At 37.3% G+C, this 26,951-nt stretch overlaps 2 protein-coding genes across 2 annotated transcripts in view; one reads left to right on the forward strand and one right to left on the reverse strand.

The window, feature by feature from the left end:
- The window catches only part of SHOC1 (shortage in chiasmata 1), a 74,103-nt gene extending 70,489 nt beyond the window's left edge, over positions 1-3,614 (forward strand). The window contains exon 28 of the mRNA XM_072406784.1: positions 3,468-3,614. Within this exon, the coding sequence (XP_072262885.1) occupies positions 3,468-3,559 (92 nt within the window). The 3' untranslated portion in view covers positions 3,560-3,614. The remainder of the gene's footprint in view (positions 1-3,467) is intronic.
- Positions 3,615-8,149: 4,535 nt separating this feature from the next.
- On the reverse strand, positions 8,150-26,924 carry GNG10 (G protein subunit gamma 10). The gene is made up of 3 exons (XM_072404520.1): positions 26,730-26,924; positions 10,010-10,170; positions 8,150-8,536 (listed from the first exon to the last, which is right to left on the reverse strand). The coding sequence occupies exons 1-2, from the start codon at positions 26,808-26,810 to the stop codon at positions 10,045-10,047; spliced, it is 207 nt and encodes a 68-aa protein (XP_072260621.1). The 5' UTR covers positions 26,811-26,924; the 3' UTR covers positions 8,150-8,536; positions 10,010-10,044.
- Positions 26,925-26,951: the final 27 nt, after the last annotated feature.

Here is a 26,951-nt window from a genome sequence, read left to right on the forward strand (position 1 = left end):
TAGTTCATCAGGTTGCAGACCAACCTTGACTCTCTTTGTTCAGACCTGTGGCCCCAAGAACCGTGTACCCCAACCCCAAGAACAATGTACCATCCTGCTTTGCAAACACAGGTTCATTACAGTCTGACTGTTGGAAACTTTGGTCCTGAAGTACATAGTGGCTACCTTTTCTGGTGCTTCTAAGTTGGTGGCCTCGTCCTGCCTTCATATCTGGTCTTGCACAGGTTCTTTAAAGCTCTCCTTTCTATCGGTGGCAGTGTTTTTTCATCAAAATTAGTATAGTTTTCCTCCATTACATGATCCTAAATCAGTCCTTCATCTCTCTTTTTGTTGCCTTAACCTGGTATGGGCTGTTTATGTTCTTTTGAATATTAGGGCTTTTTTTACACCAGATGGATTCCATCTTTGTTGTCACAGAATGTGCCACTGCAGACATTTTTATTCAGCTAGATTTTAGTTTATGCTTGTACCCTCTGTATCCAGGTAAGGCCAATTCTGTACAAGGCAACCATTTCACAGGTCTGCTAACAGCTAATTCGTCATCTTTTTTATGCTTAACAAGTCTAAGGCTCCTGTTGTTGCATCCTTTGAACTCCATTTATTGGAAAAAGGACAGATGTGAATGTTTCTGCCTTGGGAAAGGGTTCGTTGTTGAAGCATTTTATTTATTTTTTTGCTATTGGCCATTCATTTTTTTAATGAATAAAGACAATGTAGAATATTTTGCATACAACATTAATCATTTTGTACTGCAGGTGGCAGTATAACCCAATTGAGATTAAGAGAGCTATGTTCATCAATCAACATGAAAAAATTATAGAGATTTTTTTTGCAACTGTTACTTCATGGGCTCCCTAGTTTACACTTCACGATAATATTGAGCAACAAAAAACGTAAGAACTATTGTTTGATTGATGAATCAAGCATTATTTACATTAGGTTTTTCATTAGTATTTTTAATGTGAACATGAATAATAAAAAATAAAACAAGAGACAAATATATATAAAAAAACAAGCTAAAATACAAAGCTACAAAAAAGGGTCTTTAATGGGTGAAAAATGTTAAAATAACCTTCACAAAAACCCCTGCATTCCACTGTTTATTAAATATATGAAAATAAGATGCAAACACATAATTAGGTTGTCAGTATTTTGGTTGTAGTACTTGGGGTAGATTCTCATTTAAAGTAGATTGGAAATGTGCACAAGGTAACATTCCCCTGGGCATACTTTACAGGAAAATGTCTTTAATGTTACATTCATAAAGTATAACTTTATGTTTACCTTTCATAAAGTTTCATAGGCTATTTACTATACAGTTTAATGTAGACATTATAAAATATCACACTCTAGAGCAGTGTTTCTCAACCTTTCTACATTGGGGAACCCTTGAAATAACTTTCAGATCTTCAGGGAACACCTGCAATAACTAATATATCTACAGCCCCCAATACATTAGTGTAGTGGTCAGTAGGAAGAATGGTGAAAGAAAATTTTCCCCAGGTCCCATCTGGGTGCCAATAATGAAGGAAAAATTCCTGTTTCTCTTACCCCTTTTCTTGAAAAACAGTATCTTGACTAGGGTAGCTTGCCCAAAACTTCCCCCCACACATAAACCACCCCCACCCTACTTGCCAGCCCCCCTCCTTTCCCTACACTCTTACCAATAACACACTGAAACCTGTTGCACTTAAAACGGCTGGCTAGCAGCCATTTATTTAACAATAAAATAACCAACAATTTTCATAAAATTTAACTCTGCATATATATATCTATAAACATACACTTAAAATAAATTAACAAATAAATTAACAAATAAAATAGCATCCATATAACCTATAAATTAACCTCTTTATTAACATAAGGACACAATTCCTAACAGAACCAACCATTTAACCCAAACAAATAGGTTGCAGGCCCGGAAGGTAAAGTCTGCATCACCATTACATCTCCAATCTTGACCAATACCGTCAACCCACCCTGGCCCCTAGCAGAACAGCACCACCTCAGGGGCCTACACCGTTCACCACTTAAAGGTGAACCCCACCAACTTGGGTGCCCCTCCACCATAATTAACCCAGGACTCTTAGGGCGAGTGGGTGGGAAATTTCTTCCTTCAAAAATTGTCCCTAACTTCCATTTCTCACTCCTTTTAACCCTGCGCATATTTCTTTGCTATGCGCCTCTTTTTACTAAGTCTCTATAAGCTTAATAATCACACAAATCAAAATAACCAGATATTTATTAACAGAGAAAAGAATTAACAAGTAATCAACAATTATTACAATTAAGCTAAATAATAATCACATAGACAAAGTAAAATGATACATTACGCAAAGAGTCCGTCCTCTGTACCCTGCACCTTAGCTCGAGAGAAAAAGAGAGTAAGAGAAAGAGAGGTCTAAGACATATTGGATGTATATACGACGATAAGAGATTTGGGAGAAGAGGCATGGGATGTATATAACAGGATAAGAGAGCGATTTGTGGCTGTTGTCCCTTCTTATACATACGTACTCCGGGACCCCTGGCCACATCCAGCCACACCCATGCATCCACCCCTTACTTGGGTGTCTTCCCACTTCCGAAAATACACTGCTTACAGGTGCCCGCTAATATTCTCCAATAGGTGTCACTGTTGCATTGGGGGCACGTCCTCTGGCTCCTTTGGGGGTCATCAGATAGCAGGTAAGTTTATACACCAGGCAGGATGATTGGAGAAGTCTTTGAACTATACCTGAACTTTGAAGCATACCTCATACCTGGTATGGTGTGATCTTCCTGTTCAAGGAGGTGTTATATTTCCTTCCAGTTCCTTTGGATCCAAACCCCAGCTAGAGTTATCCTGCTAGATTTTTCCACATTGACATTTCAAAGGCAACCCCCATTAAGGTTCACCAACAGTCATATTGAACCCATCATTTGAAATGCATAAGCATAATATGCATACGTGCTGATTTATTACAATTCATGTGCACTCCAACAAATGGGAATAGTGGGAAGAATGTCACCCTATAGATGGCCAAAAATATCATTGCCTGCTCTAAATTGGAGTGCCAATTTGACTGCGCATGCGTGAGATCGGCATTTACAGAGAAAAAAGCCCTTTCTGTGCATGCCCGAGACTGAGCATGTGCAGAAGGTACCACCAGAAGCCTCCTGGGATGCTTGACGTAGGTATCCCAGGAGGCTCTGCGCTCCCATTCTGTCTTTACTGCTGCGGTGACATTTCTCTTTGGACATTTAGGAATATGTACATGGAAAGATAACAGTGCTGCACACAGTCTTCTCAAATAATTAGTATGTGGTTCTAAAATGTTACCTGATCCAAGAGAAACTTCTTAAATCTGTGTGAATATACAAAACTTGTAATGATTATAACATTAATACAACATCAACAAGAAACTAATGAGAGCCATATTTCTACTGAACAATTCTTTTTACATTTTCTATTTTACTGAAAACAGGAATACAACTTTCTCAACAAAAAAGAAGAAAGCTGATATATGAGAAAGTCCCTGGACGGTGTGATGGACAAACTCGTCTAAAATTTTTCTAAGATGGTGAGGAGCTCAATTGAGTTTTTTTTTTTAATCCACAGGAAGTTTTTAGTATTATATGGTTGTAACACAAATAAAGTTATGGGAACAGCTAACAGCTAACATGTGAAGTTCATTTTGTAGACTTCTATGGAATGTACATATATGTACAAGTAAATACCACAGGTTGATACTTAAGTCACGCAACTTGGACTTGACTCCGACTTGTCACCTAATAAACGACTCGACTTGGGGGTTTTGTCCAGCGACTTGACTTGGGGGTTTTGTCCAGCAACTTGTGACTTGACTTGGGGGTTTTGTCCAGCGATTTGCAACTCGACTTGCAGTGAGTCTTCTATAACACCGCCTACCTCCTCGCTTTCCTTGCATTCTAATTCCACGGCTTTCTCCTCTGACAACTGAAGGGGGCGGGGAGGAAGGCAGTGTTACAGAAGCCTCAATGCTTTCCTCCCCGTCCCCTTTAGCTGTCAGCAGGGAAAGCTGATCCAAGTGGACTTAGAATGCAAGGAATGCAGGAGGAATGCATTATAACAGACTAAGTATGACTTGATAAATGTAGTGACTTGACTTGGGACTCAACTTTAAAGAATTCTTGGTGACTTAAGACTTAGTGTCAATGACTTGGGACTCGACTTGGTCTTGAAGGGTGACGACGTAGTCCAACCTCTTGTAAATACCAAGTGATTTTAAGGCAGACTCAACATCAAAGCTACAACCCTGTAACGTATTGTATACAATGGTCAGACAAAACACCGAAGCTGTCTCGTAGCTTTGTGGCCAGTAAAAATGTTTAACTTTAGCTAGTATACAGGCCTCTTACAACTCTCCTATTGCTTAATACAAATCTGGTATGCAGCAGTAAATCTTGCACCAATCCCACACACTTGTTTCTCTCTGGCTTCGTGTCTGGATAAGGGTCTAGTTGGAATACAAAGGGGAATTCCACACCATATTTTTTTCCTTTAATTAAAAAAACATCTTCCAGGCACATTGCTAAACTATAGTTACCCACACCCCAAGTCCATTTGTAAAAATAATGTTTTATTTATTTATAAAAGGTATAGTCCCAATTGACTTGGGGATAAGATAATTATAGGGCAAATTGTTGAGATGCTAATGAGCCAAAATCCAAAGCAATGTAAATCTATTATTGAGATATGTTCAACAAATCAGCACATCACTAACTGCGGACATAAGAGTGCATCCTTTGTATATACTTTGTGTATAAAAGTGTCCTTTTTTCACCCTAGAAAGTAGAATAGTATGAAAACTATTGACTTTTCATAAAGTAGAATAAAAACTATAGTTGGGCTATCCTAGGCTTGTAATACAAGTTCTGCTTAATAGATGAAGCAGGTCATAGGTAGTAGAATCAGAATACTTTTCTGTCAACTGAGTCAAAGATGGTTTGGGAGAAATTACATACTCAAATCAAATGATGTGCAGCAAGTTGTTAATGTTTGTCTTGTTTGTGAATACAGACCCAGCTTTTTATTTTACATACACTTTACCTACAGTAATAACTGGCCAATGACTGGTTTTTGCTCTGCCTTAAGTGAGTGATCTGACTTCCTCTGAAAATGTCAAACTGTCAAATAGCATTCTGGGATGACAGCACAGTGATCCTGGTTTAGCAAGGTTTAGAAAATTTTAATACAGTATCTGTTACACTCTTTGAACTATATGATCTATACTATATAGCTGTAGTTTCGGAACTAGCATTGCTTTTAATGTTTTGACAAACCGAAATAACATGGAAGAAAGCCTGTTAAAATACAAAAGCCTCTGTTCAGACATAACTTTAAAATATTATAATAAATTATAATAATGTGTCTAAAGAAAAATCACACTACCCGCTTGCTTGTCAAAGTTTTAAAATTTATGCTACAAAAAATTCTATATAATTATGGTCCAGGAAGAATATAGAAAGTTTTAATATAATCCTGCAGCACTAAACTGAAAAAGGCTACACTTTGAAATTAACATGTTTTAAAATAAAGTTAATAAAAATATGTAAATAGAAAATGTGAAAGTCAAATGTGTTGATAACAAACCTGGCTGAGGGAATTGCAAATTAAAAATGCGTATATCTATGTATTCAAACTCGGAATTTTACTGCATTTAGCTTCTCCTAAATATTGCTATTATAACTAGAACTGGGAAAGCTAAAAATTGTTATGTATACATCAATAACTCAGAATCTCTAAATATTTTTGGATTAAAAGAGACAGACAGTGAATATGACATGTTAATGTTCCCAGAACAAAGTTTTTAATATTTGTATATACAGTTAGGTTTATTTTACAGTTGGTCTGCATTCACAGTTAGGAAAATCTTCTCATGTTGCCCAGCTCCAAGATATTGCATTGTTTTTCATTGCCTAATGTTGTATACCTCACCTCTTTTAGACAAGATCACTAACGTGTACACTAGATTTTAATGCTCCAATCTCAAGATCATCTATTAGGGCTGACAATGCAGTACCTCTTGTTTGGCCTAAGATGACAGTCTTATATGGTATATAATACCAAGCATCATACAACTTTGACATGTCAAAAGACATCGGAAAATGGTAAGCAAAAAAATAAAAAAAATAAAAGCAAAGGAGGAGGCTCAAGCAAGGCAGCATTAGGCCTGGTGTTGGTGATCAGTATCACGTGTACATGTTTTATTGAACATACACATTTTTGTGGAGTAACTATGATGTGTACATGAAGAAAACCATTTTTATGTATTACATGTGCCACAATGCTACAAATGATTGAGTTTTAGACCCTTGTTCACACAATTCAGTAATGAGATTACAAAATAGATATTAGGAGGACTGTTGGCTGTCACTATAAACGGGGAGCTGGCATGCTTCAGCAGGCTTTCAACAATCTTCATGTAGTACTAAAGCCCATTAAAGCCTGATAGCAAAGTTACAGCACTGCTTTTAAGAGCCGTGTTTAACTTAACCAAAACTGAGATAAATAGCTGCAACAGAGGTGCTAAAAAGCATGCAGAAAGCTTTGCAAATATTTTGTAAATATTATCCATACTGGTCTTATAAAGGTGAGGCTTTTATAAACAAGGCTTACATTTGCTTATTACCAGGCAGTATGGCCTAAAGCTAAACTCAAGTCAGGACCTTAAAAATACTCTCAAACCCCCCTCTTCTCCTCCTATGTAGTGCCCCTTAGTACATTTTTTAATTTCAGTTTCTTGTATACTGTAATCCCTTCTCAAAGCCCCTTTGGTGTCAATACAGGGGATGGAACAAATAACTTCAGAAGCAGTCTCTGTTACCAGTGGCAAATCACAGGCAGGAGGTGTTTCAGTGCAGGGAAGTCAGGAACAGATCTCTCCACTGCTCTCACAGCTCAGAACAATCACTCTGCTAAGGATTAGGCCATATATGGTTCTCATACGCTGCCCTGCTTCATTGCCGATGCCAACATCTTTTCCTGGTCTTCTTCCAGGTTCAGGTCTTTAGCCATAATAATTAGCCAGGCTGAAATGATTCACAAGCATGGGAGGTCATTAATTCCTGAAACCTGGGTATGCTGGGATTAAACACAGAGATGCACAGGTGCAGCCCAGTATATATTCAACAAAAGACTGTGAACAGGAAAGTAAGTTTGTTTTATTGCAGAAGAGACATAGCATGATCAACTGGCTTAAAACCTGTTCAGCGATTACCATATTTGAAATTTTTGAGCACTTTGGATTTTAAAGTTATTAGACAAACCTTTAACGCTTCCCTAAACCAACAATTGTTAAACGTTAGAGCTTATTATAATTACCCCATTAGTCTGCCTTTCATAACAGTTTACCACTTAAACTGAAAGATAAGCCTTGTTTAATACTCCGTGTATTAACTCCTAACCCCTGTACAGCAGTCAAAATTTTCTGTTGCAAAAAATGATCTTTCAAGATCGGTGACTGATGAACAAAGGAGTTCTGTACACATAGCATCATACTGTTCTATAGAAAAGGAAGGTAGGGGGGGGAATAAGTGAGGGGTAGCTAATTGGTTATACACCAGTTGTCAGGGCAGACTGATGAAGGACGTTAGGGAAATGCTGTACACGTCAGATTTTTGGATGATGACCATCCGATGTGTATACGTAGCTTTAGATACTCTCCTTCATCTGCTACTAGTTGGGACAATGACACAGGACATACTAGGCTCAATTTACAAAGCTAAAACATGAGGAACAGGGTCTTTTAAAACTTGACCATACAAGAATAAATGATTTCATGAAAACTAAGAACATCTAACTAGTTTCATTTTACCTGAAAACTAATCCCTGCAATATTCTAAAAGAGACAACCACAGACACATATATTTCATCTTTTAATATTATTCATTTACCTTCATACCAGGTTTTTTTAATCTAAATATTTACTTCCTTCAGAGACCGTTTACCAAATTTTAATTAGGCACATGGCCAGCTATATTCCCCCCATAGCCTAGACATCCATAAAAGATGGCATACCAACTGGATTTTAGTTCTTTCTTTATGTAAAACTTATGTAAACTAAAAATATTTAAATATAACATACATCGCTGCATTTCAGAGGACAAAGGAAGATATACCCTCAAGCTTATTATACCATTTTATTATTTCTCATAAAACATTTGTACCTGTTCAAAAATACTAGGTAATTCCCATAAATAGAAAAAGGGTCATCATTTCTTTATTATTTTAACAATCACAAATTCAAATCCTAGCCAATGCAGCTGTAGGCGCATGTTGTGTGAAATACTTAAGTACTTCAGTGTCTGTGAAGATTTCTAAACATTTCTAAATAAAAAAAAAATATCAGGCTTTTTTTATAGAAAATCAAATCATATAAAAAGGCAAAAAACTGTGAATTGTGGGGAAAAAAAATAATAAATATTCATAAGGTGTAGGCTTTGTCCACATTTGGAATGGCACAGGAAAAGGCAGGCTATATATATTTCAGATCCCCAAGTGGTGGTTGGTTACCTAAAATGAAAAGTAAAGAGCATTTAACATAGGAGTTGTAGAGATATTCAATTCTAAATTTTAACCTCCCTGGCCGTGAATATTAGGTATTTTAAATGTAAAAGCAGTACATTAAAAAATATTTAGTAATTTTAATTTCCTGCCTGGTCCCGCCCCTCGGCCACACACTTGCACGCAGATGTCTGGCCGACATCTGCTTCCCCCTGGCCTCGCATCCCCAACATTCACACGCTAGGGATGCAGATGCTGGCGGGACATCGCCAGGTTACACAGATCCCCGGCATCGCCAGGGAAAAAAAATTCCAGGCATTGCTGGAGGATGCCGCAGGCTCCGCTTACCAGGTAAGCTTGTTAAACTCCCTGGCTTAGGGTTACCGCTTTTGGTATGGAAAATCAACCCCGAGCCACACTCCAATTCACACTAAGCCTTAGTCTACACGGACGTTTTCCCCAGCAGTTAACCTAAGGCTTTCAAAGCCCATGTTTGAAATTCCCATGCATTCCAATAGGCTAATCTACACCAGGATGTTTCCTTGAGGCATGTTTATGAGCGTTATCTATAACGCTGCTTGCAACATTTAAAAAAATTCAAATGCAGGGTTAAATCTGGAAAACGCAGATAAACGTTTCCATTAACTTCAATGGGGGGGTGTTTTCCCACATTTTCAAGAGTTTTAAATGCAAGCTTTAAAAGACTAATAAAAGTGCAAAAAAAAAAACGCATAAAAATGCAGTAGGAACGTTTACATGCGTTTTTAAAAACTTCCGTGTAGACCCAGCCTAAAACATGTTTCCATCTGAGTGATTCTTACCCAGTAGCGCTTTCATGTGAACGTTTTACCTAAAGTGTAATCATCCCATTCCTTCCCAAATAAAGTACATATTTTTTAGCACACTATTTTTCCAGTTTTGTTGTATGCTCCAGCACAAAACTTTGGACTTTTGGCCTGATTTAATAAAACTCTCTAAGGCTGGATAAGATACACTTTAATCAGTAAAGCTGGGTGATCCAGCACACCAGGAATGGATTTGTTCCATGATTGAAAACATTTGATTACAAATAGCAATTGACTTAAGAAACCCATTCAAGGTTTGCTGATAAAAGTGTATTCTCTCCAGCCCTGGACAGTTTTAATTAATCAGCCCCTTTGTCAGTGGTATTTAACCAGTTGCAAACAATTACAGCTAATATAAAAAAAATAACTAAACTGGGCAGTCAGAGATCCAACCAACGCTTTTCTGCTTAAAGCAGACTTATCACCAAAATTTTTGCTTTATATAAAAAGGTAGTCAACCCCAACCGGATTGAGGCCAGGTGTGGAGGGATCAGGGGTTCTGCAGAGGTAGAGGTAAGTGTTTTTGTTTATTTTAATGACAGTAATGCATAGATAAATTTACTGTTAAAATTGTAACAATGTCATTAGGTGTTTGGCTTGTGTTATGCTTAAATCAGTACTTTTAGTCAGTACTTACCTCAGTCAGTATCATTATCATTCAATGCAGTATCCTCAGAGAAGTGCACAAGACCTGGGCTCACGGAATGGATTACTTCCGGCTGGCATTCCAACCAGCAAAGCATCTTTACATGCATTCTGTACGCAGTACTGCTGGAGCTCTGCTGCTGCCTGGGAAACCTATAAAGGAACATAGACATTAACACTATAGCCTGTGTATGAGGAATTCAAGCTTCCATAATAATTAATATCAGTGACAAAATAATCCACATTTCGTACACATAAACTGATGGTCACTTCTGATCCAATAAAATAAAGTGATCAGTATTGAACATAAACTATGTTTTTGGACTTCCAATCACTTACTGATTGAAAAAGTGTTCAGACTTGTTTGGCTAGAAATGGCAACACTCTTTCAGGTCCATGTATTTATTTGCAATAAGTGATTCCCACCAATGTAATGTTTGAGGTAATGTCAGATCCCCTGTTTTATAAACAGAACAGTTAGATCCTCCTAAACAGAAAGACTCATTATTTATTACTTACTAATATTACTTATTGATCCTCAACCAGGGTATAGACTAAAAGTTTAGGTTACCTACATTTTTGTAATATATAGTAGTATTTGCACATATAGTTCTTAGATATGGTGGCTGTGTTGGTGTTTCATTTCAGGGCTTAAAACATTTTAAAACACACATACTACCTGATGATTTTGACAGAAATGGAAATACTAAATTTCACATATGGCAATAAAGAGAAAGATATGCTTGTAGTCCAAATCAGGTCAGCAGCTTATTGACAACAATGGCTGCCTCCATGAATACATTGTAGTAATACATTGCAGAAAGTATGCTATAAGAAGGATTACTAGGCAAAAGAAAAAAAAAACAAAGCTACCACATCTAATGACTGGTAAACTGTAATACTCAATATTTGTTTTTAGGTTCACATAGACTTTAAAAATGAATGGCATTACATACAGTAATCATACACTAAATTGCTTCCATTTAGTGCTGAATTCATAGTACATTTCCCTTTCACTAAGAACGATTGTTTTAAAGTGCATTTTAAATGTAAAAATGTACCATTTCAGTCAGGGTGAGATTAGAACTATTTCTCAATAAATACATCAGGTAGTGAGTAAATGCCGCACTTAAACTAAATTGTGTCTTAAATTTACAGTTTTTATCACTTAGCAAAAGCTGTTAGCTACTAATATCTAGGAAGATAAGAATTCTGACAGGTAAACATAAGGCTGTGCACACCCAATATACTACTAAAAAGTGATCTCATTGTGTTTGTTTGAATATTTACCCAGCACCCTCAACCATCACATGCAATTTGGTGTAACAGCTCTGCCGGGGCCCAACAGCCCAGGGGAAATATGTTAAATCCAAAAACACTGCTGAAATGTAGAAACCACAATATGTTTTACAAAAAGCTTTGTACATTTCTCAGAACAATAAAGTAAACAACGCCATTCACCTTGCTAAATACATGAATCTAACACCACTCAGTGTTCACCTCAGCCCCTTTTAGCCGGGCACAGGACCCAGCACTTTTCAGTAACCACCCGTTTTTTTTTGGGTGGTTACTAAAGAGTTGGTTCACAATACAGATGCTGACACCCTACAATTTCTTCCCACCCAGCTTAAAACACATTGTCACTTATCTGGGCAACTTGTCCTGCCACAATTAGGACACTCTCCCCATTAACGTATTGCATATGCATATCTCATCTTAATGGGGCTTTATTTCATTATTTTAAGGAGCTCCAAGATTGATTCTATGAAACCTCAGTAGTAGTTAAACAGTGCTAAATACATGTACCTATTCTAGACACAAACCCACTCTCCACTACCGCACTGGAGAAAGATCAGCTTGATCAAGCAGATGGTTTATTCATTTAGATCAAAGAAAACATATCAAAAAGCTTTAATACACGTATCAAAATAAATACAAATGTAATCAAAGCAAGTATAATCCATGTAAATAGGATGTAATGGTCCAAAATTATGTATTGCACAGAGATAATCCCCTCTCATTTCAATTCCTGCTTTGGTTTAGCATTTTGTTACAAAGTTTATTTTAGGATGTTCTAAAAACAAGGTTTCCATTTTTGCACTCTGTAGTTTTCCCACAACTTAATGCCATGGTTTGCAGGAATAACTGCTGGAGAGTGGTCAGTGGTTGAACTTGATACAAGTAGAAAGGCAGCAGAATATTTAGCTTTAGGTCTTGAAGGGATGTGACATCAAATATAAGACAAATAACATAGTTCTCTCTACCACAGCCCAGGAACAATCATTATTCATCAAAGCTGAACGGCAGACAGATATAGAACATTTAAATTAGTATTACTGTCTGTACAGGAAAGTTCCCCCCTAAATAATACCCTCTAGTTAATCTTAGCATAAAAACCTAACATAAATGCTTCAAAAGGGTAACTAAGTCCAAAGTCACTTGACACAATAAATCACCGAATCCCAATCTTCCCCTTTGCTTGTTTAAAAGTGGAGGAGTCCTTCTTTTTGTGTGTACATGACACATTCCTATTGATTCACTCATCAGCAGCGTCCTCATAGGTTCTGGAGACTCCAACAGGCAGTATGGGGGCTTTTAGAAGTTTTTTTTGGGGGGGGGATTACAAAGGGGGAGATTTTTTTTTTGCCCAGTAATGGACCTTAATACAATTCTGCATTCATTATTAAGATATATGTATACAGTGTTCTTGCCAACCCCTTTTAGCCAGGAACACTACCTGACACTTTTCAGTAACCACCCAGCTGTTTTTGGATGGTTACTAAAAGCTTGGAACACAATACTGGGGCTGTCTACAGCTTCTTCCCACGCAGCCTAAAAATAAATTCTGGGGAGAACATTGTAAATGTGTGTGTGTGTGTGTGTGTGTGTGTGTGTATATAAGAAATCCAGCATTGTTCCCCTAGTACAGGCTGCTTGAGAAAACTGTGTATAGAAGACCATTTATCCTGCACAAGGAGAGGCAGCAATCATAAATGGTCTCATCACAGAACACTCCTGCATGTTGGCAAAATACCTTTCTTTCATTTTGAATTACGGCATAGATAGAAATAATACACAAGGGATATCAAGAATAATATAAAAATACACATGGCTCTTCTATTTAGAAAATAATAACCTATCCACCTAGGTAGCCAGATCATTAACAAATGTCATGAATAAAGTGGAGTAGTTTCTTTATTGTGTGAAGTATACATGTGTGGGGTTAGCACCATTTGGTTTATACAACATGCCTAAAGAGCTGAAGGGAGAAAGATGTAATAAATATATATATATATATATATATATATATATATATATATTAATATTTTTAAAATATTTACATATTTTTTATAATTTATTGTGATATACAATATCTCAGTATTATATATTGTATGTCATATATCATATATTAATATATTATAGAGCAATTTAATTTGTAAACTCCTATTTAGTTGCTTCAACATGGAATTATGTCATGCATGGATAAAGAACAAAACAAAGGATGGTCTTTTCTTTGAAGCTCACGTAACACGTGTGATTTCCTGCAGGTGCTGCAGATCCTATGACAGTCCATCAGTCACAAAACAAAACAAGGGTTGTGTCAAACATTACTAAAAGTAAAAAAAAACAGCAAGGGTCTAGAATATATTATCTAATGCAGTTAAAGTAAACCTGTCATATGTACAGGAGCTGCCATTACTAAAATGCTTGTTGCCTGGCTGTGTCATCTCTTACAGACTTAAAGCAAGCATGCCATAAAGGAGTGTCAGAAAAAGGTCAGCCTTTCTTAGCTTCTTATCTTTACTTGTCTTGAGGTAGCAAATCAGAAAGCCAAAGCATTGGCCAATTGTATTAAATCAGCAATAGTAGCCTGCAGAATTTTTTTCATGTACATTAACATGCTTTTGTATAACTACAGCCAAACACAGAAAAAAGTAGTACAATAAAAAACAAAAAATAAAAAATGACACCTTTACTTCCACAGAGCCCTCAATCCCTCCCCAGATTGCTTCAATTCGATCCAGTACCGTCCTGGATTATTTCTTTATCCTGGAGCAGAGGAACTGACGGGCGCCTCTATCTTCTTCCAGCTTCTGCTTACGTCACCAGATCTCACACTGTGCATGCATGAAATCAGCATTTATTTTTTACATTGGGGGAAAAACGCCTTCTGCACATGCCTGAGATCAGACACGCAAAGAAGGGGCAGCCAAAGCTTTCTGTAATATGTGACGTATGTATCCCAAGGCTCTGGGCTTCCCATTTAGTCTTTACCCCCTTTCTTAGTAAATAAAGTATTTACAAAAAAAACAAACATTTTTTGCCTAATAAAAAGGGGTTATTTACTTGTTTTATATAAATCACAAATTCTAGTGTTTGGTCTACTTTATTGGCTCTGAAAAGATTTCTAAGGACCATTTTAGACGCATGGTGAGCCACAGCTTTCTGCCGCAGGCTCAACTGGGATCCCAACCTCTCCCATTTAGAAGCACATGGGACCATCTTGATGTATTTCATACTAAAAGTACAAGTCCTGCCTTCACACAGTGTTGTGCTTCCTATGTTATCCAAGATGCTAGGAAGGGGAGCCTGGCATTTATTGCTCTACTTTGGGTGCCACATGGTCACATTAATTTGGCCCTTTTAATGTCACTTAACTCCTGAAAATGAGAGAAAATGAGATGCAATGTACAAGCACATTTGGAATATAAAACAGATATTCTGACCTCCGCTTTGATTTTATACACTGTGTTCATATTATACACACTTATCAACCCAGTTGCTACTAGAATTGGATTGACTGAAAACAGTGTATTGTTTTATTGAAATCCCTAAAAGATAAAGAAACAGAAACCTATCCATGAATAATATAAATGCTTCCTAACATTACTTTCCTGATTTGAGGTTTTTATGATTTTACCAGTAGCTCTTTATGATCTAGCCATATACCGCTGCTGTTAAAGTAAAAAATGTGCCTTTTTTTGTACAATTTAAAAGTAAATCGAAAAGAAAACCCCATCATAAAAGGACAATGACACCCAACATTCTCCATTGGTGGCACTTTAAGAGCTCTTCTAGCCTACCAACTTAATGTTTTCAAGTAGCTTTGGCTCTAGAAACATAGCTCACATGTGTGGCAATATCATCATTTTTATATGTGGGGGCATTGTAGGGGGGGATTGTAACCTTATTTTTATGTATGCCAACAGAGGCAGGGGCTCTCCATACATTTATTCTGTTCAATTGTTGACTTTTTAAGTTCAATAACGATTACAAAGGAGGCTAAAAAAACAAAAAAAAAAAAAAAAAACACAATTTTCCCCATCCATAGAAGTGATCAGGAAACTTTAAACTCACCCTGAACAATTCAAATGCCCTCAGCCTGCAGATGAAATTTAAAACAAACCCCCTTGTTTTAACCCTTCGCTTGCCACGATATGTGATAAACATCAATGGCAGTTAAATAATTAAAAGAAGCCCACAATCACTATATATTTCCTCTTATTTTCTTCCAAGCTTTTAGAAACAGATTGAAACCCAATTTTCACATTTTTGTTGCGATCTCTAAGGATAGTTCACATCCTGATGAAACTTCACAGTTCATACAGTTTGAAAGGCCAGAGATTGCTTGCTTACTTAGCATTACTTATGCACTTACATATTCTTAGCATTTTACTGCTGAAGAATATGTAAGTGCAATAAAGTCCCCTGTGTTAGCAGAAGTGAATTTACAGCTTTAAAATGTTGTTTATGGGCCAGTATATAATTAGGTTTTTGCAGAAGTAAAGGCAAAAGGAAAGGCGCTTTGTCCAAAAAGCTGATTTAAGAAAATTTAATTGTAATGTACGGAGCCAACAGGCTATTTATAGCACAGAACTGTTCTTGATGAATGTGGAAAGGAAGAAAATGGTATTTTTACACTAAGCAGCTTATCCTGAAAATCACTTAGAATACACACAAGCTGTCTTTCTTGTCCAGTTATTCTAAACAGGATATGAAGCTGAACAAAATATTTGTATTTGCTTCTGGGATTTTGGCTGTATTGCTCACGCTTGACACATTGACACTTGTATGACTAAAAAATTAAGTAGAGAACAACTTAAAGCAGCTCTGTTACTATACCTAGCCAAGCTAAACCCGTAAAAGAAGACTATATCTACTTACCTCTCCAAATGTCTGGTCACTGAACACTGTTCCTTTTAAAAGAAACTGCAACCCAAAGTCTGCAGGAAATCCAACACTACTAGTACTGATCTCTTGGGTTTCTACGGCTCTTGCTTCTCTTGTTATTTCTTTTTGCTACTCTCCATACTAAAGAACTAAGTAATAGTAGAAGAGTAATGATGCAAAGATTAGCAGGAGAAACCAGTCCTGTAATTATTAAAGGTCTTTTTTTTATTTTACCTGATTTGACCACTAGTCAAACACACTTGCCACAGAAAAATAAAAAAAGCGATCAGCAGTAATTTATTATCTCTGAAGTCAGCTGATTTCTTGCCGGAGAGAGGAGGATCCATAAGCAGGAGGAGACTGATTTGTGGGTGGTGACAGAGGAGTTCTCTTCTCCTCTGTCACAATAACTGTAGCTAAAAAGTATAAAAAAAAAAAAAAAAAAAAAAGATGCAAAATAGAAATGTGGACTCTAATACCTATTACTAATTAGGATACAGGTTTCAGACTGGAGCAGTGGCTCCAATGTACTCCAGTGTACTAGTTATTACCCCTATAATACTGACACTAGATGACAAAAAGGGAGGGCCAAGGACAGCACAGAAATGTAAGAGGGGCTTCATGATGCTTGAAGTCACACTGGTCAGGAAATAAGGTAGGTTTAGGCTGCAGGTTTCAATGCTTTTTGCATGGAAAGTGAAATGTGCAGGTAAGTTAGTCTACTGCCTTTAATGAAAAAAATGACACTCTTCAAGTGAGGAAGAAGAAAGTTAAAGCTAGAAGTTCAAATTTATAGTCTTAGTATTGGGATCTACCACTACACCAACAGTTGCCTGGTCAGGCACAGGCTATAAGGAAAAAAATGAAAACAATGAAAAACACAGGTAATGAAATAATGGGTGCTGTTTGCTGGTTAGTCATACAGCAGCCTCTATTCACTATAGTGGGAAATAGAGAGCTAGAAACAAGCACAAGGAGAAGACACATGTAGAGAAGTGTTAAAACTCCTAACAAAACCACATATAACCACACAAGATGGGCGGTAGATATTGACAGATTATGTAATTTATTAGAACTCTATTCTATGCCTATTAGCTGGTTTACCCACAATTTGTCCTATTATGAATATTGTGAGAAGAGTATTAGTGGTATTGGATGTCAAAATGGGCAGACAAAATTACTGGGCACCTTTGGAATACTTGTACAATTGTCCTTTAATGTGTGACCACAATTTTAATTCTTGGTCTAAGGACATTTTAATTGATGATGTAAATAAAGATAATGGTTTTAATATAACCCTTTATGGCATTTAGTGTTTTTAAGATGCTATTTTCTAGTTCAGTCTGGTTGATTTACTGGGATCAACATCAAAATAACTATTCACAGGTCTAACTACTATACACAGATACACAGAAACAGATTTTAGGTACATTTTTTTTAGGATTGATAATTATTTTAAAATGTCACCAGTGCTTGATAAGGAAGTAATAAATAGTTCAATTTAAAATAGAAAGGACTCCAAGGAAGTATAAATTACCATGGTGGTACCATATCCCAAATTACCAAATGGGAAATTAAGAACCAGAGAAAAGGGTTTAAGAAAGTGGGCTTTTTAATAGGCCAAATATAAATGAGGTAAAACATCAAGAAATCCTTCCTCTCCTACCAGGCCATTGATATGTTCTCTGGTATTTGACCTATAAACAATATATATTTCTTTATTGTAATGGACAAGCTTTCTAATAATTTGAAACCCATTAGGATTTAGCTATTGACTCTTGAACTAATTCCTTTTTGGAAAATTCAGTGTTTCCAGCCTTTGCCTCCTGGATTTGGTGTGTGTGTGTGTGTGTGTGTCTGTGTTCCTTATCCCAAGATTTAATATTTTTTTTTTTATAATTATTCATATGCCACTGAAATTGTGCAACCCCTCCTGAGCAAGCAGACCAGAACTGTGAAACGTGTTGAGCGGCACATCTGATGCTGTTCTTTGTGGGATATGATTAACAGTAATTTTAATATTTCACATATAGCTTTATTTAGTTCAGTCAACTTTGGAAATTAATTTCTTTTGGAATTATTGAGTCAAATAATTTTATTTTACTAGTTATACACATGTTTTAATTCATTTTAATAAACTTTGATGTTTTAACCAATTTATATTAGGTACCTTAAAAATCTTGCATTCTTGAACCCTTCTCTTTGGTCCTTAACCTCCCATAAACTAGCAAACCGTTACACAAGATAAATATTGTAAGAAATATTAGGAAATTGGAACATTTGTAATGAAGGAGTAGAGACAATAACTTTTAATTGTGGAATTTTTTTTGAGATGTTCTCTCTAGGACTGTTGTCCTGATTCATCATTCTTAACAGCATGTCTCTAAACCCAAAACTTATTAAGTAGAGAAGACAGGATAAAGGTGATGCATAGACAGAAACAGTGACTGCAATTGCAGTTGCAGTTTAGGTAGTCCCTGGGTTACATACAAGATAGGGACTGTAGGTTTGTTCTTAAGATTAATTTGTATGTAAGTCAGAACAGGTACATTGTTTTAATAAATGCAATTATAAATCCTCACTGTGAGTTTATCACAAACAAAGCAAAAAAATGTCATTAACTCCTGAAGCAAGCTGTGCTTTGATAAGCAAAAAGAACAACTGCAGAGTTTTTCTTGGTCATTAATGAGTTACAAGAGGCTGCAGAAAGAGCTCAGTCCTTAAGATCACCCACAACCTCAGCTGTGTTTAGCAGAAGATTGCAAGTCATGCACACCGCCCCCTTCGAGGCTTCGTTCTGCACAGGGAAGCCCCGTTCGTATCCCGGAGGCGTCCGTATGGCCGATGTCCTTAACCCTGGGACTATCTGTATTTCTATCCCAACAGGTTCCTCCTAACATGTGCTACATTATGGAACCTAATCAGGGGACCTACACTGGTGGTGGGAGCAAACAAGAGGCAACAATTACTGGAATAAAGTTTCGGATCTCGAAGATGAGAAAGTAAAAGGAAACCTATGCAATTTTGGGGAAGTGAGTGGGGAAGGGTTAGAATTTTTGTTGAGATATTACTGCTGTCTAGCGCTAATTAGATAAAATACCCTTTAATTCCTGTCTAGTAAATACAACACAAAGTGACAAAACTTCCCCAAAGCTGAGGGGATATCGCACCATTTTAAATTGTCACCAGCTGTACAAAATGGGACACGTCCATGACTTTTATATATTAAATATAAAATAAGGATTCCTCTGCTTACAAGCTCTATCTTCATACCTGCTTTGAGTGTAAATTGCTTTAACTGACACATACAATATACAAACCTATCCAAAAGCTAAAGGAAACAAGTTTTGATGTAAGCTTTACTTTCATGACATGTATTAAAGCTTAGGAATTTGGCTGACATAATACATTTCTGTATGATATGGATTCCCAAAGCTCATTCTTCTTTTTATTGTTCATTGCCTTTTAAGAAATAATTCTATTCAGAAACAAGGAAAAGTATTACAGCCAAAGAGAACAGCTGTTCATCTTTCTTAACAATACCATTTTTAGAATATTCTGTACACAAGCATCTCATGGTTTTGAAATGCCCCGGGCTATATATTGCAAAGAGGTGTGTGGGCACAGAACACAAAAGGGTGATAATAAAAGCTGAACGGCAAGTTTATCCTCATCTCCAAGCACTTAATGACAAATCTACATGTATAGCAGCTGTTTACTCAACATCAAAACAAATTTTAGAAACCTAGCTAAAATATTTATGTCCATCAATTATTATATACAGTGGATAAAAAAATGTGTGAACACCTTGGTTAAAATGCCAAGTTTTTGTAATGTAAAAATAAAAAAATCTTTTTAAAACTTTTCCCATTTTAACCATAGTTATAATACTATAACCTGCATAAGTCAACGGAAAACAAACACATTTATTAAGGAAAAAAATATAAAAATGCTTCATTGTGGGGTTGGTGTTCTTTTGGTTATACGGGAAGGTTGAGACGGAAGCCTTTTCTTAACAAAAAGAAAATCATCCAGGCCCGGCTAAATTTTGCCAAAATATATATCAAGTCTCCCAAAAGCATGTAGGAAAATGTGTTAGGGTCTGATGAGTTGAAGGTTGAACTTTTTGGTCACAATAACAGAATGTATGTTTGGTGCAAAAACAAAACTTTGCATTACCAAAAGCAATCACCATTCCCATGGTGAAGCATAGTGGTGGCAGTATCATGCTTTGGGTTTACTTTTCTTCAGCTGAAACTGGGGCTTTAGTCAAGGTGGGGGGAATTATGAACAGTTCCAAATATCAGTCACTTTTGGCTCACAACCTTCAGGTGTCTGATAAAAAGCTGAAGATAAAGAGGAATTTCACCTTTCAATACAATGACCCAAGCATACATCCAAATCAACAAAAGAATGGCTTCACCACAAGAAAATGAAAGTTTTGGAATGACCCAGCCAGGGCTCTGACCTAAATCTAATAAAAAATATGTGAGGTGACCTGAGGAGGGCTCTGGACAAGAGATGTCCTCACAATCTGACAAATTTAGAGCACTTTTGCAAAGAAGAATGGGCAAATTCAAGATGTGCCATGCTGATAGATTCCTACCCAAGAAGACTGAATGCTGTAAATAAATCAAAAGTTGCTTTAACAAAGTATTATTTAAAGCGTACCTAAACTCAGAAAAGATCCTTTTATGTATAGTAAAAATTCTATTTTTGATTAGGATGATTGATCGCATAGCCCTTTCATGAAAAGGGGGAAAAAAGCTGATCTTACGCATACACAGTGAGATTGGCAAGTTATCCGCCATCTACATCACCCGATCTTGTGCCTGTGTCAGGTGACACAGGAAGAAGAACCTGGAGAAAGAGGCGAAGATGGCGGCGCCTGGGGTGCGGGCTTGAAGACGGATGCCAGGACAATCCAGACCCGATGGAAGAAACCTCTGGACCGATCCACTGCAATGTGGAATTAAAGGTAAGTGGATTATTTTTTGTTTTGGGCACATTTGAGTTTTCTTTCTCCTTAAGGGTGAGCACATGTATGCAAACAGCTTATTGTATGATTTATTTTGTATATTTTTTCCCTAACATATAGGTTTGTTTTTCAATTGACATGTATAGGTTATAGGTCACATTAAAGGTGGCAAAATTTTTGATATGATTTTTTGTGGTCTCATTTTGTTGTATCACAAAAACCTTGCATTTTAACAGGGGTGTGGTGGGATTGGCTAACCAGCCAATGACAATGTGGCTTAAGCTAACCTCAGAAACTCTTTGAAATTTTGGACCCTTGTCATAACTCTAATGTAATCAATACCTTACTGGGAATTTGGTAACTTTTTAACTTTATTTCCTTTAATGGAAAATACCCCCAGAAGGAGGCTGAAAGCAAACATTTCCTTGATTATTATTTTAACCCTTTCCCACTCTAAATGTTAAAAAATAAATACATTCTTTACATACAGATTAGTGGTCTATTTAAAACAAAGCAGAGAATCTGACATTCAATGAAATATTCTCTGGTGGAGAATCTACAAGGTTCAATGGCAGTAAATATTTCTGCGCCAGGGAATGTTTCAGTGAATGTCAGATTTTATGCTTTATAAGAAGACCCCCAAATGTACTTTTTTTAACTAAAAATATTTGTGCAATATCAAATACAGTGATATTTTCCCAAAAAAAAGTTCTCTAGATTTTTTTCTATGACTTTGTATGTAGTGTAAGCTAACAATGATGACTCGGATAGTATGTCAGTGAAATGGATAAATCACATTATTTCCAGTCACTAAGTCTTTGATCTAGCTGGGATTCAGAGCCCTCTATTAGGATAACAGAATCAATAGCTGTAAAAACACAGAAGCAAAAAATGTTCTGAATAATACATGCCTCTATTTACTGAGCACTCACTGCCTGCAGGCTGGACACTGCATACAATTACTGAATTGTGTCACAGAGATATACAGAGCATTGACTGGAGGGAAGCACCCAACGCATGGAGCTCCTTCTGTCATCTAACTCTGGAGCTTATTTTATATTGGTCTGCATTTGGAGTTCCAGTCCTAGTGGTGGAACGGCCATAAAGCTATGTTCTTTTAATCCACAAAAAACCTTAGATAAATAAATCACTACTTTACCAAATTCAAAACAGATCTCCAATGTTTGTTAAAATGCCCATAGCTCTGGACTTGATCCTTTCTTTAGTTAAAAAAAACCTCTAACCTGCTTGCAAGTTATGGCCATGTGACACTGCAGTCCTGATTCTTTTCCTTTCCTTACAAACTTCTGCTATGCTCCCAGGAGCATCAAACCGAACCAAAGGGGCAATCAGTTTGCATGCATTGCCCTTCCGTTGTGGTGCTGTTATTCCCCCAGCAAAAGAAAAATAACCTTATAGCTAGAAGTGACATGATACTTCATCAACTCCACCACGACCACTTGTAAATGATTGTGCAGAATGGTTCCCAATAACTCCTATTCAGTTACATGGGAGCACAGTTGATCCTGGGGTATAAGACTCCAGTCAACAGCAAGTCAGAAATGGCCATTCTCCTTGGATCCAGGTAAATTAAGTCTGTAGCAGTGACACCAGTCTGCATATTTCTCCTAAAGATAGGTTACAGCTGTATGCTTGTGCTATGATCCATGGTGGACAAGTAGGCATTTAATTATGTGTGCAGAGGATCAGTAATCAGTTGTCATCATAGACACTGGGCTCATCCAGCAATGATATTAGATGCTAGGCACAAGATTGTCACAAAACCCTGCCTGTCTGACTACTCCTATCTATAAGCAGGCAGAGAAACATCAACACCATGACCCCAATTTTCTAAAAGAGTAAAACATAAATCATTTAATTCACAAAGAAAACTCATTCATCCGGAAGACATTATTGCTTGCACATGATCAAGTAACTGAAGTCAGCACAACTTCATTCACTGCTAGGCATAATGAATTTTGAGCTCCTGTAAGTGATTTTGATTTTTCAGTGTACTGTGAAGTGTTGCAGAACATTAAAATAAAAACCTTTCCCCTGGTCCCGGTGGCTATTTTTGTTTTTCACTAAATTAAACTGCATAGTCCATGTTGTGTACAGCCTGCACATGCAAGAGTTACATCATTAGTGACCACCCCAGAAGATCCTGTTGGACTCGGAAGACCTGGTGGTGAAGATGTTGGCTTCAGGAGATGTAGTGGTGAAAGGTTCTGGATCTGAATGTCATATGCTAGCATACAGAGCTAGGGCAATTTGCTAGTTTTATAGTCTTTCTATGAACATCCAAGCCCTAGACCAGGGGTCGGCAAACTTTTTGGACTACTAGGCCATTTCAGGAGGTCAAGAAGTGTCCAAGGAAAGGTTTTTTATTTAAAAATACAGTACGATCAATGGGAAACATGATGTTGCATGTTTTTAGAGACATATACAAAATCAGGTTCTAATGATGAGGAGTTCAGCAACATAATGTCATTAAGGTGATTGTCAATGAGCTGAGAGCGCAGCTTGTCAAAACTTCATCTTGGAGAACAGCTGCTCGCACGAATAAGTGCTGCCAAACATTGCGATCACACGCTTGGCACAGGCTAATAACATTGGAAACTGAGCATGTGGCAGTCTCTATACGTGTACGACTGCTTGGCATCGAAATGCCTCTTTAGGTTTGACTGCTTAAAAGTGCTGTTGGTGTCTTTGCACACTAAGCACAGGACTTAGTTGCCGCATTGGATGAAGAATAATTCGTCAGTCCATTCGGAGTTGAAGACACGACGTTCGAAGTCAACCTTTCGGATACTAGTAGCTGCATGTTGCTTCTGCTCTTTAGGCATAGTAATTGGGGTTACTGTGTGGGAACTCAATGATATGGCAACAATTCAATTAGGCCGGATCCAACAATAAATAACTAGGGGGGCGTTAGGCAGGACTGGAATACGGGCTAGGCCATATCTGGCCTAAAGGCCGGAGTTTGCCTACATCTGCCCTAGACAAATGTTCCCAAGTTCCTCATGCCATAACTCTCTTTTATAGATTTTTACTTCACATTTCTTATTAAGGTTACATTCTTATTATGGTTTATGAGGTAGTATACATTAGGATACATGCTAAAACCAGATAAGCATTGGTGTCTGCACCTCACAACAGGTCATAGCAGTTGTCTTCCAGTGCTGCACAGTTGTCTGAAGCTAACAAACACTTCCTAAAATGAAAATTTTGTTGTTCAAATATACAGCAGTCTGTCAATTTGTCTTTCTCTAATTGGTTCTCAATAAGGCAAAGAGAATCACTGCTGTGTTAGTGTGATTCTTCAGACCATGCCATCTCCTTTTATTACACTTTGGACCAGTTCTAACACTCACGTGCACTTTCATTAGCCTGGAGTTACCATGGGCACTCTTTTAAAGCTATACAACCCCATACAAAGCAAACTGCAGTTCATTTTTTGTCCTCACACTTTTTTCTTTTAAGCAGCATTGATTTTTTTTCAGCAATTTTGTGCTACAGTAGCTTTTGTAATATTACTAAATATTTCATGTCTTTTCTGCATCATATATCCTGTAACATCAAACCATCTAGAAGACACAGACAAAATGTGTCAGTTCTGTAGAAGGAAAACAAAAGCAGTGATATAAATTTAGTAGAAGATTCCAGCTTGATTTCTTCCTTCCTTCCTTGAAGTCCTTCCTCTGCTAATGAAAATTAGCACTGTGTCAATATAAATGCTCCACTTCTTCCCGTTTATACAAAATGTTTCGTGCTAAACCTTTGCAGGCAAACTGAGTTTCGAACACACACAAAGCCAGAAGTCCTCAGGCAAGTGACAAGCAGTCTTTAGGTAACAGATTCATAAATCCTTTTGCAATATTTGATTTCATGCCCAAGCACATATAACAATTTCGCCTTTGCAGATCCTTTACTACACAACTCCCAACATAACGTCTGGTAATTTATAAACCCTAAATAAAACATTTTTTTAATAACATGCTTATCCCTCTTTTAGTCCACTCACAATGATAGGAATTCCTTGTTAAGATAGACGGACTACTGCTCACAAAATGTTTGGTAGCCAATTTTTGGGCACCACATTCTGTATAGTATGGAACCAGCAAAACACTACAATCAGGTGTTTCTGCAAAAATATCTGATGTATAACTTTTAATATCCAGCGTCCTAGAAAATTGTCATTTGAGAGTCTAAAGCACAGTGGGTCAGCACGGTGGCTCAGGAGTTAGCACTCCAGCCTTTGCAGTGCTAGGTCCTGGGTTCGAATCCCACCCAGAACACTATCTGCATGGAGTTTGCAGGTTCTCCCCGTGTCTGCGTGGGTTTCCTCCGGGTACTCCGGTTTCCTCCCACATCCCAAAAACTTGCTGTTAAGTTAATTGGCTTCCTCCTAAAATTGACCTTAGACTACATTAACCACATATGACTATAGTAGGGACATTAGATTGTGAGCTCCTTTGAGGGACAGTTAGTGACACGACTATGAACTTTGTACAGCGCTGCGTAATATGATGGCGCTATATAAATACTGTATAATAATAATAATAAAGCTAAAGATAACCATCCAATGTGTCCAAGATGTCTTTTCACGTCTGGTTTTACCAGTTAAAGAATTAAAAAAATGTATTCTATATGGAAAAATTATACAATGAAGTAATTTGGTGGTAAGACAATGCTCTCAATAGAATTCAGTGATCATATAGCAAAATATCAGGCATATGAGTAGCATAGATATGAAAAAAACACTAGGTGATATTACAAAACAGACAAGAGAGGCTATGTCACAACTATAAAAGGGAAAACCATACCCAACAGAATTCAATCTTTACACCAGATTTAATTCCACTTACTACATAAGGAAGGATTAAAAGGTTTCAAAAGGATTAAAATTGTACAATGGCTCCAGAGTCCATGTAGGTCCTGCCTTCTGTTTTTGCCTTCTATGTTGCATGTTAAACAACTTAAAGTGGCATGAAAAGTAAAAAAAAAGGTGTTTTTTGGTTTAGGATACTTTTATGTCTAGTGCTTTATATGTTTTCCATATTTATAGGAAGCGATGAACAGAGCTGTGTGCCAGGACGCACAGTGGCCAGTAAAAATGTAAAGTGCACAAGAAATTGAGATGTTGACCTCCTTCTAAAAATGTTAGTAACCTGGATGTTTGTGACTTCAATACGTTAAGTTTCTCACCTGGAAGAAATGTAAAGCTTGAGAAAAGTCATAGTTGTTCTGGATGAGTAACTGAAGCCTTTGGGTCAACAACCAGGCAATTAGCATCTTCAAAAGCAAAGTTTACCAATGGTAGCAAGTCCAGGTTTTCTTTCACCCCCTATTGAAGCAAACTAGCAGAGGAAACCTCTCACCCCATAACACCAGGATCAGTCCCTTGGTAGAGGTGATGAAGAGATGAATCATTCTTCATGCAACAGGCTGCAGTGCAGCATCTTCCATGAAGCCAGGCTAGCACATCTACACATGATACAACCATGACATGTCTTCCCAACTTATCTCTGTCCCACCCAAACAAAATGACATCTTCTATTACCTTGATCCTCTCCACACTGGCCTCCAGCTTCAGCTGCTCCACCAGTCTCTGCATGGTGCTCAGGTTGGAGTTTGAAGACATGTTTATTCCCCCTGGGGCAGAATTCAGTCTGGAGTAAAAAGCTACACCCTGTTGCTCCTCCAACAGATAGTAGTTGTGATCTGTGCTCGGATCCGGGCAGGAAATGATCTCACAAGCAGCTAAACTAACAGACTCTCTCCC

Source organism: Pyxicephalus adspersus, chromosome 3 (assembly GCF_032062135.1).
Source record: "Pyxicephalus adspersus chromosome 3, UCB_Pads_2.0, whole genome shotgun sequence".
Classification (NCBI taxonomy): Eukaryota; Metazoa; Chordata; class Amphibia; order Anura; family Pyxicephalidae; genus Pyxicephalus; species Pyxicephalus adspersus.

Bases quoted from the DNA above. Each gene is read 5' to 3' on its own strand.
- GNG10 (XM_072404520.1), bottom strand. From the start codon at position 26,810: ATGTCTTCAAACTCCAACCTGAGCACCATGCAGAGACTGGTGGAGCAG. The intron at 10,171-26,729 runs GTAATAGAAGAT...GTTCCTTTATAG, and splicing joins CCAGTGTGGAGAGGATCAAG to GTTTCCCAGGCAGCAGCAGA.